The sequence below is a fragment of the Enhydra lutris genome, unplaced genomic scaffold (genome assembly GCF_002288905.1).
Source record: "Enhydra lutris kenyoni isolate GAN:26980312 unplaced genomic scaffold, ASM228890v2 scaffoldscaffold9, whole genome shotgun sequence".
Classification (NCBI taxonomy): Eukaryota; Metazoa; Chordata; class Mammalia; order Carnivora; family Mustelidae; genus Enhydra; species Enhydra lutris.
This window is the reverse complement of record NW_019154093.1, coordinates 15,992,741-16,009,582: the sequence shown is the minus strand read 5'-3', so window position 1 is coordinate 16,009,582 and position 16,842 is coordinate 15,992,741. Positions and strand designations below refer to the sequence as shown.

General features: G+C 38.9%; 1 protein-coding gene across 5 annotated transcripts in view; it reads right to left on the bottom strand.

Moving 5' to 3' along the window:
* LOC111143196 (microtubule associated serine/threonine kinase 2) overlaps positions 1–16,842 on the bottom strand; it is a 211,087-nt gene that overhangs the window by 81,412 nt on the left and 112,833 nt on the right. Inside the window, exon 5 of one of the 5 annotated variants that reach the window (XM_022496734.1) lies at positions 13,327–13,524. The exons of the other annotated variants lie outside the window; for them this stretch is intronic. Coding sequence (XP_022352442.1) covers positions 13,327–13,524 — 198 coding nt within the window. The remainder of the gene's footprint in view (positions 1–13,326; positions 13,525–16,842) is intronic. 5 annotated transcript variants of the gene reach the window in all.

Here is a 16,842-nt window from a genome sequence, read left to right as displayed (position 1 = left end):
TGCATACATAGTCAGCAATAAAAAGGAATAAACCTCAAAAACATTACACTAAAAGAAGCCAGAAACAACAACAACAAAAAACTCTACAAAGTATATGATTCCATTTATATGAAATGTTCAGAAACAGCACATTTATACAGCCAAAATCAGAGCAGTGGTTGCCTAAGATAAGAGGTTGTCTGGGAGAAAATAGGGCAATGGTGTAATGGGCACAAGGAAACTCTTTGGGTTATGAAAATATTTTAAATTTAGATAAAAACCACCGGATAACTTAGAATTGAATTTTATAGTATGTAAATTATATCTCAGTACACCTAATCTTAAATAACTATACAGGCATCTAAGGCTGCATCTAATGTATATAGTGGACTTAAAAATCCTCCCTCCTCCTCTTCCTTCCCAAATAATTCAGTCTAGAAGCCGTTAGATGATAACGACAATGGCCAAGTGGTTGGGGGAAGGCACCCACGCATGCCTGGTACGTGTATACATTCCCTGGAACAATGAACCCAAATATCAGCAACCTTGCCTATCACTCATAGTGTGGCTTTTAAATCCCATTCCCCACTAAAAGGAATCTGTGTTCCTTGAAGAAATGGCTAATACAAGGGCCAGAGTACGGAGTACAAAATAAGCCAGACAGGAATGTCTTACAGGGCCAGAAAGTTACGAGGTTCTGAAAGAATGGTGGGGACGTGTCCAAAAAAAAAAAAAAAAGCCAGCATGAAGAGACTCTCCTTGACCTTATATGGTACAATTTGAACATCAAAATATATAATGTTATTAATACATTATAACCCATTAAATAGGGGCACAAACTGTGGCTCAGGTGATTAAGAATCCCACTCTTGATTTCGGCTCCGGTCATGATCTTGCAGTCATGGGACTGAGCCCTCCATCCATCTCTGCGCTCAGTATGAAGTCTGCTTTGGATTCTTTCTCCCTCCCCCTCTGCCCTTCCCCACTTGTGCTCTCTCTCTAATAAATAAATATTTTTTAAAAATGGACTATAACCCATTAAACAAAATAAGAACCCCCTAAATTCATGCTGATACAAGAGAAAAAATGAACAGGGAGAAGAGAAACCATTCCATTAATAATGCAATGCTAACTGATGAGTGCAGAAAGAATGACGGAATTTGAAAAATACCATTTGACAACAAGCAGAGAACAATTCAGCCAAGAAACATCAATGGAAACTAAAAATAATGGGTTAGAATTTGATGAGAAACGGGGTTGTTCCATAATTTCATTAAAGGTCACATAAATTTTCCTCAAAATACTTACTAATTAGAGAGGCTTAAAAAAAAGTAACTTTATAGCAGACACATCTAGCACATCAAGTGATCAAGGTTAATACCAGGGAGATGGGATAAAATGAAAGCCTATATCAACGATAGGATGCAACAAGAAGAACACACCACCCTTTTTCAGGAACAGCAAAAGGAACATCCTGCTAAACATGCTGAAAGGGACCAGAATTTGCCACCCCAAAATACGCTATTTTGGTAAAAGCATTATTTTAAGCCAAAGACAAATGAAAATCAACAGATCCAGAAAGAGTTCTCTGCCCTCTCATTATCCGCCTGAAACCAGGCAGATATCCCTTTGAGGAATGTGTCCCTCTGTACCTGGGAGAGAAGAGCTACAATGTGTCTGCATAAACAAACTTTACTTTCCATTAGTTCCTCCACATAGTTTCTGTATGCCCCATAAATTATCATCCCTTGAAGTCCAAACCCACTTTTCTTTGTAAAAAGGAACGTAAGCTTCTGAATCTAACCAGTTCTTTGAGCTACGTTTCCTTTTCTATGAACTCCTAAGCATGCAAATATTAATAAAAATTTATGCCTTTTCTCCTGCTAATCTTTCTTTTGTTAGTTTAATTCACAGGCCCCCAGGCACTGAATTAAGAGGGTAGAGGAAAAGTTTTTCCTCCCTAACAATGCATAACCTGAAACTAATCCTGAGGAAATATCAGACAAACCCAAACTGCAACACATTCTATCAAAGAACCAACCTGTAACATTCAGAAGTATCAAAGTCATAAAAGTTGAGAAAAGACTACAGAATTGTTCTGAATTTTAGGAGACTAAAAGAAATAAAATTTTAACACATGATTCTTGGTTGGATCCCTTTGTTATAAAAGACATTCCTGGGATGTATGGAGTAATATGAATTAATCTGTAGATTAGGTGATGGTATTTATTGATGTTAATTTCCTGATTTTAAGGACTTATAGCTACAAAAATGTCTCTGTAGGAAGTACATGCTGAAGGATTCTGGGGGGATGGGATATATGGGGAATAGATTCTCAAATGGACTAGGGAAGGGGTTGGCAAACTCTGTAAAGGGCCAGATAATAAATATTTTAGGCTTTGCAGGCCATATGTGATCTCTGTTGCACAGTCCTTAGGTTGTTTTGTTTTGTTTTAAACATCCCTTCAAAAATGTAAGATTCATTCTTAGCACAGGGCTGTACAAACACAGGCTGCAGCTTGCATTTGGCCCATGGGCTCTAGTTTGCTGACTACTGGTTTGGGGGTGGGGAACTCTCTGAACTATTCTTGCAATTTTGAATTTTTTTTTTAAAAGATTTTATTTGAAAGAGAGAGAGAAGGCAGAGAGAACAGAGAGAGAGGGAAAGAGAGAGAGTGAGCACGACTGGGGGTGAGTGGTAGAGGGAGTGGGAGAAGCAGGCTTCCTGCTGAGTAAGGAGCCAGATGCAGGGCTTGATCCCAGGACCCTGGAATCATGACCTGAGCTGAAGGCAGATGATTAACTGACTGAGCCACCCAGGCGTCCCTAGCAGATATTTTTAAAAATAATTTCAGGGCACCTGGGTGGCTCAGTCGGTTAAGTGTCTGCTTTCGACTCAGGTCTTGATCTCAGGATCCTGGGATAGAGGCCCACATCGGAGTCCTTGCTTCTCCCTCTCCACCACTTGTTCTCTCACTCTCTCTCTCAAATAAATAAATAACATCTTTTTAAAAAGTATCTGCTAAACTCCAGAGCAATCTCAGAATGGCTATAATAGAGGTGAATAAGGCTGAAAGCTGGAAGCTTATTGGATAAAAAGCATTATTATCTCTCACTCTGCCATTGCCGGGAATTTTCCTACTGCCAATTTAGGCCCATTCCTCTACTCACAGGATCTAGTACACTGTTGAATGAAATAATGGATGAATCCACCTCATTTCCTAGGACAGGAAAACTGATTCCCTCCACATAAGGTTGGAAAACACAGTCCTCATCCTTAAGGATCATTTTAATATGATTTTTTACTTTTTCACTTTTTATTTATTTTACTTTCTTTTAAATAGTCCCCATGCTGTGAGCCCAACACAGGGCTTGAACTCCCCACCCTGAGATCAAGACCTAAGCTGAGATCAAGAGTCAGATACTTAACCAACTGAGCTACCCAGTCGCCCCTTAACGTTTGTTTGTTTGTTTTTAAGTCAGCTACTCTGAGATATAATTTCTCACCCATCATACTGGAAAAATTAAAAAGCTTGAATGGCAAGGCTGTGTGCAAATACAGTGGTTCCCCTGCTTTTTAATTTTTCAATTTCTTTTTATTTCCACAGTCGGGAAGACATACTGTCAGTAGTAACCTAATGCTATGTCAGAGTGTCTGTATTATTCACCTCACTTCATCTCATCATGCAGGCATTTTGTTATCTTACATCATCACAAGAAGGGTAAATATAGGACAGAAAGATACTTGCAGAAAAAGAAAGACCACAGTCATGTAACTTTCATTACAGTATACTGTTATAATTGTTCTATTTTACAATTTTTTGTTGTTGTTAATTTCTTACTGTGACTAATTTACAAATAAAACTTTATCATAGGTATGTACGTATAAGAAAAAACATAGTATATATAGGGCTTGGTACTATCCACAGTTTCAGGCAGCTACTGGGTCCCCCACAAATAAGAGGGGACTACTGTAGACACTGTCTTACACCACTGGTGGAAATACAAAATGATATAACCACCATGTTGGGAAACTGAACAATAGCTTATAAAACCACATATGCATTTTTTCTTTGACTCGGCATCCCCAATTCTAGGAATTTATCCTGAAGGTACACCATGAAAATGAACTCTTCTATATTAGGTAACTGTTTCTCTCATTGAAAATTATTTGTATCTTTGACTCTTCCACTAGTGTGCTAATTCCTCAAAAGGACTAACTCCAAACCTCCTATCTACCAAGACGGGGGAAGGGACTGACCCTCCAAGGCAATCAGGACTGGCACTGGTTCCTCCTTTGGTAGCATCTGGGGGCATGAGAGAGAAGCAGCTGCAAGAGCCCCTCCTAAAAAAAAAAAAAAAGCCATGGACAAATAACATGTATCTTTGCGGTTGCCTGGGCTGCTGGGTTCTTGATATCTGGATCCCTTCTCACCTCTTGGAGCACTTGCATAACAAGAGTCTATATAAAAGCTACCCCAGGATGTCTACTAGGAGCCAAGAGAGGAAGCCAAGGTTTTCCTCAGTGCTGCAATCAGTTAGCAGCTACTTAAACAACAAGCTCCAAAGACCTTCGCACACACAAAAAATCTCCTGCTGCACTACTCTGAGTATACAATCTTCACGACAAAACAATAGTTACCAGGTTTGAAACAAGACCAAGGAACTGGTGACATTTGAAGCATCAGGTTGAAGAGCCAGGAAAGAGTCCAGCTAAACTCTCTCAAGAGTAAGGCTAACAAATAGATAATGAGGGGAAAATTCCTTTAGTGTGGGTATTGAAGCTAATACATGGAAAGGGAATGGGAATCACTTTTGCAAACTCCTAATACAATAATGGCAACAATGATCAATGGTCAATACTGTCAAAACATGGTAGGGATCTAACATTATCTGCCTCCTGACAATTGTGCACTGCACCAACTAGTAAGCATTCTTCCCCAGTCCCCCAAATCAAACCAGAATCAGATCAAGGTACCAGTTTACAGGAAATACAGAGGTCATAAAAACATGTTAAATAATATCTCAGGAATGCAAAGAGCAAAATCCAGAATGTAGGAAAAGTCTAGAGGACAAACTTAGTTTCTTCAACAAATGAAATGCCAAAAGAAAAAGAAAAACGGTGGAAAAACTTAAATTAAAAGAAACTTAGAAGCAGAGTGACCAGACATCCCAATTTGTCCATGACAATCAGGTCTCTGCCTATTGTCCCAGTATAATTATTAACAGAATCTCCCAGTTAAGGTATTAAATGGTAAGATCACCGTACTTAAAACACATATTAATCAAATGAACTGTGTTCGGCATAGTTTGGATATTGATTAAAAAAAGAAGAAGAAGAAGAACAGAGGCGCCTGGGTGGGTCAGTCGGTTAAGTATCTGCCTTTGGCTCAGTTAGGTCATGATCTCAGGGTCCTGGGATGGAGCCCTATGTCTAGCTCTCTGCTCAGAGGGGAGTCTGCTTCTCCCTGTCTCTCTCCCTCTGTGCTTTCTCTCTCTCTCTCAAATAAATAAAATCTTTAAAAAAAAATTTTTTTTAAGTTATAAATAAATAAACATGGGTATCTGGGTGGCACAGTTGGTTAAGCATCCGACTTTTGGTTTCAGCTGGGGTCCTAATCTTGGTGTGGTGAGATCAACACTGTAAGGGCTCTGTGCTCAGTGTGGTGTCTACTTGGGGTTTCTCTTTCCCTCACCTTCTGCCCCTCCCTCCTATTCTCTCCCTCTCGTTAAAATAAATAAGTAAATCTTAAAAAAAAAAAAAAAAACCAAAAAAAGCAAAGAACACTGGAAATTTGATGATACTGGTAAATTCTTATCGTTTTAGGTGTTAAAGTGGTAATATGCTTATATCTTTAAAGACCCCTTACCTTTAGAGATGCAAACGGAAATATTTACAGGTAAAATGACACAGTCTGGGATTTGCTTTAAAATAAATGGGTTGCAGGGTCTAGGTAGAGATGCAGAGAAGATAATATACTGACCATGAGTTGATAAGTAGATACTCAAGACATGAGACTACTCTATCTTGTAATGCTTTTGATATTTTCTATAATACAACATTTTAAAAAAAGAGATTTTTTCAGTAAACAAAATTCTCCTACTTCCAGAAATAGAAATATCCTAGAAACTTTCAGCTTTTTGATCTTAATCCAAGAGCAAGACTTTGGCATCTTGCCAACTAGGACTATATATTTATTCAGAGTTACCTGAAGCCAGGATCTATGAAAAATTTTCTGCCATACCAAGGATAATTCACAGCTAGTATTCTTCATTATTTTACCTTTCTACTTTAAAAAAAAAAAATAAATAAATTTTTTTTTTTTTTTTTTTTTTTTTTTTTTAAATAATAAAGTACTTTCCCTTTCCTATCTCCTGAAGGCACTTTCAAGTTGTTCTTTCCCTCACACAGGAGGACAGGAAAAATGAAACACCTTAAACCTAGTTTGATGAACTTTTCTTACTGCCAAAAAACAGCCTCAGAAGAGTTGTTCTCATTTTAGTACACATCCTGCTACGCCCCAACAGGCCAGCTTTTGGCAGCAGTTAGTGAAACGGTATGAGCGGGCAGGAGAGCACCAGCTGCCACTGCCTTATCTTAGCCAGTAACAAAGCTTCCACAGGCAGGGCAGAATAATAAGTGATATCTAGAGTTATCCAAGGGAAAATAAGAATATGAGAAAACAAATGGAAGCAAATGAAGAGTGAGGGCCAGCAACATGTGAGTTTTCCAACAAAGACAGCAACATAGTAACTGTTACACCAGCCTGGGTAGAATTCTGAGCAATTTTACATTGTAATGACCCATCTAATCCTTACAGCAACCCCTGAAGAACCTACTATTATCCCCATTTTAATGATGTAGAAAACTGAGACAGAAAGAAGTGAAGTAATTTGCCTTCAACAGGGCCAGGATAAGGACAAGTTCTGGCGATGTTCCTCTTTAGAGTTACTTTGAAAAGCAGTTGTTTACAAAAAGACAGACAAGAAAAGCAGGTGTTGGTAAAATGAAAATAGTGCTTTCTCTCTGGCAGGAAACAATCTTGACACTACCAAAAAGGGTTTTCAAAGGCTTCCTCATTTGGGAGGAGGCCCAAAAGAACACCTGTCCTTTGCCATAAAAGTCTACAAAAAGCCTCTCACACATGTGACATGGGAGTGGCCAGAGGGCTGAATTAGTATCAGTTGCAAACTTCAGTAGTGAACTTCTTGTTTGCTAAAGATTTTAAGCCAAGGCTGAATAGCTTTTTCCTAGACAATGTATAAAAAGAATTCCTACACAGTATGGAGTGAGCTAGAGTTAGAACTCTTCCAGTATAACTCTAGTAAGGATTTCTTGTTATAAATCCTCCCAACTACAGGGCTGTAGTTTAAAACCGAATCAAAATCTAAACCGTTCTATGTTCCTGGAAGTTGCCAACACCAAACTTTTATCCCCAGGAGGTCTAGCTGGACCTGTGAACAGCGAAAGACACAACTGCCTTTCTTCTCTGCAGGGACACCAGTTGCACCACAGACCTTATCTAGCACCCCTTCAAATCAGGCTATGTCAACAGTGCAATACCCATGTCTGAGTGCCAATCAATAGGCTGGAATCATATTCTTGGAAGATGCATAAGTTGACTAAAGTTTAGAGGCTAATCAGTTCAACCCAAATCATTATATTTACCATGCCTCTTAAGGTTGATCAGATCCTACCAAGACACCTAAGAGCCACCATCAGGCTCGTCTAAAACAGACCCATCTACCCTTTCTCATCAAGGAACAAAAAGAAATGCAGTACAGACTGGGTGGGCATCATTTTAAAACTGTGCATTGACTGTTCATCAAATTATTATGGGCAACAATTTGGTTCTAGCACATAACTAAGGATCTAAGCACATGATGAAGATGTAGTCAATAAGGAAGGTTAAGATTCTGAGCAGGGCCAGTTCTAACAACCATGCAAAGGGATACTATTTTCTAGCCCTTTAAAGCAAAGCAGCCAGAAGCCTCAATAGCTCTATTAGTTTGCTAGGGTTGCCAGAACTAATACCATAGGCTAGGTGGCTTAAACAAAAGACATCTACCTCCTCACAGTTCTAGAGGCTAGAAGGTGTCGGTAGGGTTGCTTTCTTCTGAGACCTTACTACCTGGCTTGTAAATGGCTGTTTTCTCTGCATCTTTGTGGTAAATCCCCTCTTTATAGGTCACCATTCATATCAGGGTCCACCTCAATGACCCCATTTAACCTGTAAAGCCCTGACCTCCACATACAGTCACATTAAAAGTACTGGGTGGGAGGTTTATAACTTCAACATATGAATTTTAAGGAGGACACAATTCAGTCCATATCAATAGTTATACCTCATGGAATAAAAGACAATTCAATATGGCCACTGCAAGATGGCAGTGTACAAATCCTAGCTCCCTTTCTCATGTCATCTCTCTATATATATTTATATATTTGCTTATTTAAAAAATTTTATTTTTAAGTAATCTCTACACCCAATGTGGGGCTCAAACCTACAATCCTGAGATCAAGAATCGTATGCTCCACTACTGAACCAGCCAGGTGTCCCTTGGGCATTTATTTATTTATTTTTTTAATTTATTTATTTGACAGATGGATCATGAGTAGGCAGAGAGACAGGCAGAGAGAGAGAGGAGGAGGAGGAGGCAGGCTCCCTGCTGAGCAGAGAGCCCGATGCGGGACTCGATCCCAGAACCCTGAGATCATGACCTGAGCTGAAGGCAGAGGCTTTAACCACTGAGCCACCCAGGCACCCCGACATCTATTTTTAAATAGAGGTCAAATTCATTGCCAGTAGCTCTTAATTTTTAGTTCTTCATATTGTTTACTAGAATCATTTTTCTCTTTTCTCAACTTGTATTTGCTCAATTGCTTAACAGCAATGTTCAATAAACACATCTACATGGTAAGGATTTTGTAGAATTTAAGTGCACCGTTGTACTCACTAGCCATTGGTGCTCTTTTAGGCCCTGAATGTGAATAGAGAGAACAAAACTAAATTAGTGGATGAACTGCAATGAGCAGGGGTAAAAGATAAAATTGAATAAAATAAGCCTAAAAGAAGAAAAAAGATAATAAAGGCAGGGACCTGGAAGTGACAAAGGACTATAAAATACTAACTCCTACCCCCAGTATGGGGAAATTTAGTAAAGAATGTCATGAACATGTCTTTTAGGAAGAGAAAACCTGGGGCTGCAAAATAATATAGATTCAGAATATACTGTATTAGATTAATGAAGTATCTTAGATGGAGAAGCAGAACAATATAGTTGTTAAGAATATGGTCTTGGGGAACCCGGGTGGCTCAATGGGTTAAGGGTCTGTCTTTGGCTCAGGTCATGATCCTGGGGTCCTGGGATCGAGCCCCACATCAAGCTCCCTATTCAGTGGAGAGTCTGCTTCTCCCTCTCCCCTCTCTACCACTTGTGCTCTCTCTCTCTCTCTCTCTCTCAAATAAAGAAAATCTTTTTAAAGGGGCAGGGGGCACCTGGGTGGCTCAGTGGGTTAAGTCTCTGCCTTTGGCCCAGGTCATGATCTCAGGGTCCTGAGATCGAACCCCACATCGGGCTCTCTGCTCAGCTGGGAGCCTGCTTCCCACTCTCTCTCTGCCTGCCTCTCTGCCTACTTGTGATCTCTCTCTGTCAAATAAATAAATAGAAATCTTTAAAAAAAAAAAAAAAAAGAATATTGTCTCTGAAGCTGGACTGCCTAGGCTTTAATCCCAATTCTGCAACTTACCAGCTGTTTTATCTTGAGCAATTTATTTAACCTCTCTGTGCCTTGGTCTTCTCATTTGCAAAATAAGCATAATAATAATCCCTGCCTCATAGAATTGAGGGGAGGACTGAATGACCTCTAATTTTTAAATGCATACAATGCTCCCTGGGACCGATTAAGTCCTCAGAGTTTGTAGGTTTATTAACTAAATACAAAATAGCACATGTTCCATCAGAAACATTAGACCAGAGGGTTTAGGACAACAGATATTAAAATGAGATTCTGTGGGGCTAAATGCCAGTTTCTTTTCTTTTTTTTTTTTTTTTTTAAAGATTTTATTTATTTATTTGACAGACAGAGATCACAAGTAGGCACAGGGGCAGGCAGAGAGCGAGAGGGAGAAGCAGGCTCCCTGCGGAGCAGAGAGCCCGATGCGATGCAGGGCTCTATCCCAGGACCCTGAGAGCCCCCAGGACCCTGAGATCATGACCTGAGCCGAAGGCAGAGGCTTAACCCACTAAATGCCAGTTTCTATTACTTATTAATAATTTCCTTAACCTCTCTGTACCACAGTGCCCTCATCTACAAATAAATTTACTTGGATTATCTACTTCATCAATAAAATGGATTTATATTACCATCTCATCAGGGTATTCTGAGGATTAGAACAATGTTCAGCACACATTAAATGTCTGGCAAAGTTACCTATTCTTTTTTTTTTTTAAAGTTACCTATTCTTATTCTTCTGCTGTTTTATTTCTCAACCTTTCTTGACTAAGCATGGTAAAACAAAGAGTCTGTCCTGCTTCTACTAGGTTTATCTAACATATGGATCAGTCTACCAATAATCTCATGAGGCAATCTTCACTTGTGATCATAGAAGCCTGAGTTCAAAATATTAAGAAAGATTGAATTTCTGCTTCCTGCCATGATGGGGAAACAAAGACCAGATTCGCCCTTGTGCTTCATAAAGTAAAAACAAAACAAAAACGAAACAAAACTCTACATGTGAAACAATAGCTTTTACATATTTTACAGAAGGGAAACATACAAAGTAAGCCCTAAAATTGCCCCAAAGTAAGTCCTAAGATTGCCCCAGCTTACTACCTTGAGAACATTTCTAGGAAGCAAACACAGAGAGTACCCAAAGAGCTGAGCTGTCTACCCAAGTCGAAGAGTCAGAACTGAGAAGTTGGGGAGGTTAAGGTGGCTAAAATTTGGAAGGCAGAGTACTAGAAAGGAGAGAGCTACACAGAGAGAGCTCAGCAAGGGGGTTCCTCTTGAATTTTCAGCCAAGTGATGTGGGTGAGAAAACTATCCAAGAAAATGAGTAGGCATTACACTCCCCAGAGATCACACAGGAATAGATCGTATTCCCACCAGCATGAGTGGGGGGGGGGGCTCATAATGCATAGACATTGACTAGAGTACTCAGAAAGCACTGCCTTAGAATTAAGAAAAAATTAGCTCCCAGTGTTGCTCTAGGCCCACCCAACAAAGCCAAAAAGTAATCCTCAAAATGATCAAATTATATCTGAATAATATAATTGCATCCCAGAATAAAATTCAAGAATGTTTAAAGAAATACGAACATATGCAGCAAACAAGGTAAAATCATCTTGCTGTGTCACTGACTGGTACCTGGCATGGGAGGGATACAAAAGAAGAATGGGATGAAACACTAACACAGACATGTGTACAAGTGTAGGAAGAAAATATTAAAAAATTTAAGATGTTTTCAAGCCCTAAGCTACAGACCACAGGTGTGAAGAGAAAAGATTTCAAGTCACATGCCAAGAAGGGGGCACACGTTAGGCTGTGGGTACTACCCAACTTACCATTTTACCCAGCATCATATACCAAGTCTAGTACCTCTGGAAAGGTGACTTCAGGAAAAGTCAGCCCTTAACATTGTCCTATGTCAGTCTAACACTGCACTAGTATGTCTGTGGAATTTGAACTCCTGTATCAAATAATGTCACTTAAGTTTATATAGTAAGTGTTGTTTCTACTCAAATTTCTAGTTTTCCCGGTTACTTTTTTTTTCTAACATAAAGCTTAACAAATACCTATTGATCAAACATACTTTCTTTTGAAGAATTTTTTTGATTGGTTTCCAAGTTACCTCTCTCTTGATTCTTCTCATTCCTAAAAAGCCCCACTCCTTTTCAGTCTCTCCTCTGCCAGTTCCTCATCTCCCCAATCTCTTGAAGTCAGATGGTCTCAGAGCTCAATCCTTTGACATTTCTTCCTTCTTTATCAACAGACTCTCACTGGATGATCTCATAAACCTAATCATTTGTTTCACTTAAATATTGACAATTCCTTATATACCCTCAGCCCAAATTTCACTTATCTTTAACCAAATGTCTAATCAGCGATCTCTCACAGTTTCCCAGTGTCAGTTTCTGGATTTTACAGTTTTCTAGATGTTTAACCCCCAATTTTCAGTCATCCTTCACTCATATTTTTCTCAAACTCTGCCATCTAATCCATCAACAAATCCTATCAATTCTACCTCCAAAATACATAATCAAATCTGACCACTTTTTACCACCTGTACCACCAAGGGTTCAAACAATCATTGAGTCTTTCCTAGATTACACCAGTAACCTTCTAACTATAGCCAGAGGGATCCTTTTGATTTAAGTCCGATCATAACACTCTTCTGTTTCAAACCCTCCAAGAGCTTCTCACGTTACTCAGCATAAAAACAAAAATTTTTACGATGGATTTAAAGCTCCATTTGGCTTATCACTATGTCTCAGACTTCATTTCCCACTTCTTACCTCTTAACTCATTCCACATAGCTTCACTGGACTCTGCTGAACAAAGAACACATGAAGCAAACTCTTAGATCAGGTTTTCGGCATTTACTGTGGCCTTTGTCTGAAACGCTCTTCTCCAGACACCTCTTTTCTGGCTCTGGGACTTTCCTTCAGGTCTTTGCTCATATGTCAACTTACAAGTGAGGAACCTCCCTGACCATTTTATATAAAATGTCAACCCCTGGACCTCACTTTCCCTATTCTCCTCAACCTACTTTATTTTCCCAATATCGCATATGTCCATCTGTTATATATTTACTCATTTACTCATATTTACTCCACTAGAATCTAAGTTCCTCCGAGGGCAGGGACTTTAGCTCTTTCTGGTCACTCTTCTGTTTTACAGGCCTAAAACAGTGTCCAGTACATAGCATGTACTCAAATGGTAACTAGATAAAAAGTCAGAAAGAAATGAGGAGAAGAGGGTTATTTTCAGCAATCTGAACAAATCACTTCCTATTTCAGAATCAAATTTTCCTGTTGTGCAAAATGTGGCATTTGGACTAGTTAACCTTTAGAGAGCTGTAGCATTCTGTCACACTATGCTTCTACCATGGAGTGGTCACAGGGTTGTCCTGCTGTCACAATGGGCACATAACTGTCTAACTACTGATATGTTTTCTTTCTCTTGAATTTTGAATATAGCAGAAATATCTGACATTCCTCTTACTCTTCTCTGTGACTTTTATTCTGTTTCTCCCCATTATTAAGGAGAAAGTTTTGGGTTTTAGCTACTAGGCCAAAAGCAATCACCAAGGCCCACATTCACTTCGCAGCAGGTTTCCTTACCTCCACTGCAGCGGGTGGCTGCAACAGGGACTGCCAGGACTGCTATGAGCTTGTGGGTTCAGGAAAAAGGCAAGAGGAGAAGTAGTAGCCAGGGCACAATCAGCGCTAAATGGGATTTTAGTGAAGTACAGTGCTGGAGCTGATGTGGGTGAAAACATGTGCTGGTTTACTTCAGATCCTTGGCAAAGAATAGAGATTCTGACAACATACCACGGTAGAAAAAAGCAGGGTCAGGGATAATTTCTCAAGCAAAAAGAAACATATTTAAAGTGGGTTAGTTTAGGCAAGAGGCTCAAAAAAAAAAAAAAAAAGTGGTCAAAAATCATTCTCAAATATCCTACCTCAGTGCAATGGCACATGAGGACCATCAAGACTAAAATTTAATCCATAGAATTAAAACCAAAAATTTAAGCTTTGGGTATTCAAAGTATTTAGAATTGGCTTCTGGAAAAATATTGCATATCTACAACTCACCAATTAGCAAGCAGTAAGTAATATTTTGTGTGCAATGACTACAACTTCCTATAGAAATGAATATATCCATAAAAGTAAAACACTAACAGATTATATCTACCATAACACCAACTTATTTAGCTAACTTTTGCCTAATGAAACTTTAAATAACATCACTTAATTCTGTATAATGAATTTTGCTTCTACTTAAATTTTGGTTTTTTAGATTACTTTTTTCCCCTAAAAACAACCTAATCATCTCGATACATGTTAAGTCGTACTGAAGACTATTAAGTAAATAACATCATTAGACTGAAGATAGATGGTAAATATGGGTTTCTACTTCTTTGATCATTGATTGATATGTCACAGATGATGAAAAATAATTGACAGATGCACAGCATTTAATTTACTATAGTAGGAACATGGCTTTCTATACAAATACCATATTTAGCCACAATATTTCATTTTAAAGATTTTGAAAAACTTAAGTATCACATAAGCACCTGTTTAAAAATATTAGTTTCCTGTACTGTTATTACTGACTATTTATATACGGTTATATTCTACTTGTGTTTAATTACATATAGTCAAAGGAAATCTTTACCTTCCTACTAATTATCCCTTTAGCTGGCTTCAGAATATTTCCCAGATGAGTACACAATACGAGGATATAAAAGGATAGAAAAATAGAGGGCAGAAAACTATTTTAAATTACAGGTGTCCTCAAATTTCTATAAACTCAACATATTAATAAAAATGACAAGAACTGAAAATATTAACTTTGGATTAATTTGCCATTTTCAAAAAGAATTTTCACTTTTCTAAAGAACTATTTCAAAAAATCAGTTCCCTAGTATATATAAGCTAGAGCTAAATAGAATATACAATAAGACCGTTCTTATTAACCTAAATAATATTGCTTATACAAAATTTTGGAGTCTCAAATCCTAACACATAAAATGAGGCTTAGCTATTTTGATGCATATGTAATTAAGATTATAAATCTATAAGAACCAAATCTCATTCTCTATTTGCTAGTAATTGCCACTCTGCAAACTGGTTATACAATGAGGCTAGAGTTTAAAAAGGATTGTTTGAAAAAGGAAAGGTGATTTATAAACTACTTACTAGTTCTGCAGGGGGAATTTTCCTAAGCTAAATTCAACGTCACTAAAACAGACACAACGATTACCAACCATAGTGCACCAACATTTGGAGAGAATGATTTTGACCACTTACGTTCTCTTACACTACAAGCTTAATTTTAAAAATTTACAATTTTGCTAACAAATCCTCTTCACTTTAAATGACACTTTAGTTCATGAAGCTTCTTTTTACAGTCTTTAACTTTTAGTCTTAGTAGGAGAATAAACACTTTTTTAAACATACACCAATATTTCCAATTATATGCTTCAAACAACTACAGTCTTCCAAGGTCTGGTACAATCATTACTTAATCAATGAGCATCCACTAACACAGAAGAGCAATGACCCACTGAAGAAGTATGTGTGTCTATTCAAGTATACCATGCTATCTCCAGGTAAGCTCTAACATTCACGGGAATAAAGTCTGAAGGGCATGCCCTCCACTCTGTGAGTCATGCAAAGACAGTTCAAGACAGATTACTGAAGTGGAATGGATTCTAGGACACTTCTTTCCCTGGTTCCCTACTTTGCTGATCAATGCGCCCTTCCTCATTAAATAAGCCTGAGAAGCTGTTGGAAAAGCTAACCTGACATAGAAGACTTCTTCCATTCCCTAGCTATGAAATCCTTATCTAAGTATTTTTCTATTTTTTCTATGTTATTTCTCTATTGGCCAACACAGAAATAAAATTCAGGTCACACCCTAAAGGACTCAGGCTTAGATCTGCAAGGGCAGATCTGAGGTCCTGAGCTGACAGGCCTGGGGCAGAAATACAACACCCTCTCTAGTCCAAGGAGAAGATACTTTCATTTCCATTTGTTTCTCACATTCTTGGAGCTTGTATACGCAGCTTCGACACTAAGTTTAAATACACATCTGTTTCACGACAGGAAAAAAAGATCTTCATTGTTAACCCAGTTCCCCAGGTACCTAAGCACCCCTAAAATGGCATCTAACTCAATTTTCATAATTAGAAGCCCCATGGGCCCCTGCCGGACACCAGAGTTTTGACCTTGAATTTGTGAAGCCAGCTAAGCCCTCTTTCTGACAGGCATCTCCAAAACAGAGTCTTTATTCAAGCAAATGAAAGTGTGTTAGTTGGCATTAGTTCTTTTCCTGACATCTGCCATTTTCCACTCAGAGACCCCAGCCTCCTTACTGAATCCGCAGACATGGTGCTCCCAGTCTCTCTCTCCTCCGTTTCATCATTTTCCTGGCTACTCAAAGCTTTTGCCCTCTCACACTCAGGAGTCTTGGCAGGAAGTTCTCTCACACAAGGGGTATGCGGTCTATAAGCCAAAGGAAACTTACAAAGGCTCCCCAAACTTAAGAGAAAAATTAAAGCACTGTTCTTCAAAAACATAATATTCAGAATTCCCTCCCACCCCCTCTGCGAAAGACCTAAGAGACCAGGAGGCAGCAGTGAGCCACAGTGAGGAGTCCCAGATCCCAAATGAATCAGCTGTCCTCTGATCTGCCTGACATCATTCACACTCAGCCTGTAACAAATCAGAGCGTCAGAGAGCACCTTGTTCCTCCTCAGTGACAAGTACCAAACTCCCTCCCCCACAAGTCAGTTGCAACCTCCAACCCTGAGGCCTGGTAGCAGTGAAGACTCTGGCAAAAATTGTACATACCAACTTGAAAACTCACACTGTGACAGAAATACCATTTACTCTGGAGGCGTGGGCCAGTATAGAACAGCTGTTGCCGTGGGCATGGGACTGGAAGAAAGCACACTAAGATCCCAAATCGGTAAATTAAGGAGCTAAGAATAGGTGGGCATTTCTTTCTTTCTTTTTTTTTTTAAAGATTTTATTTATTTATTTGACAGAGAGAGATCACAAGTAGACGGAGAGGCAGGCAGAGAGAGAGAGAGAGGGAAGCAGGCTCCCCGCTGAGCAGAGAGCCCG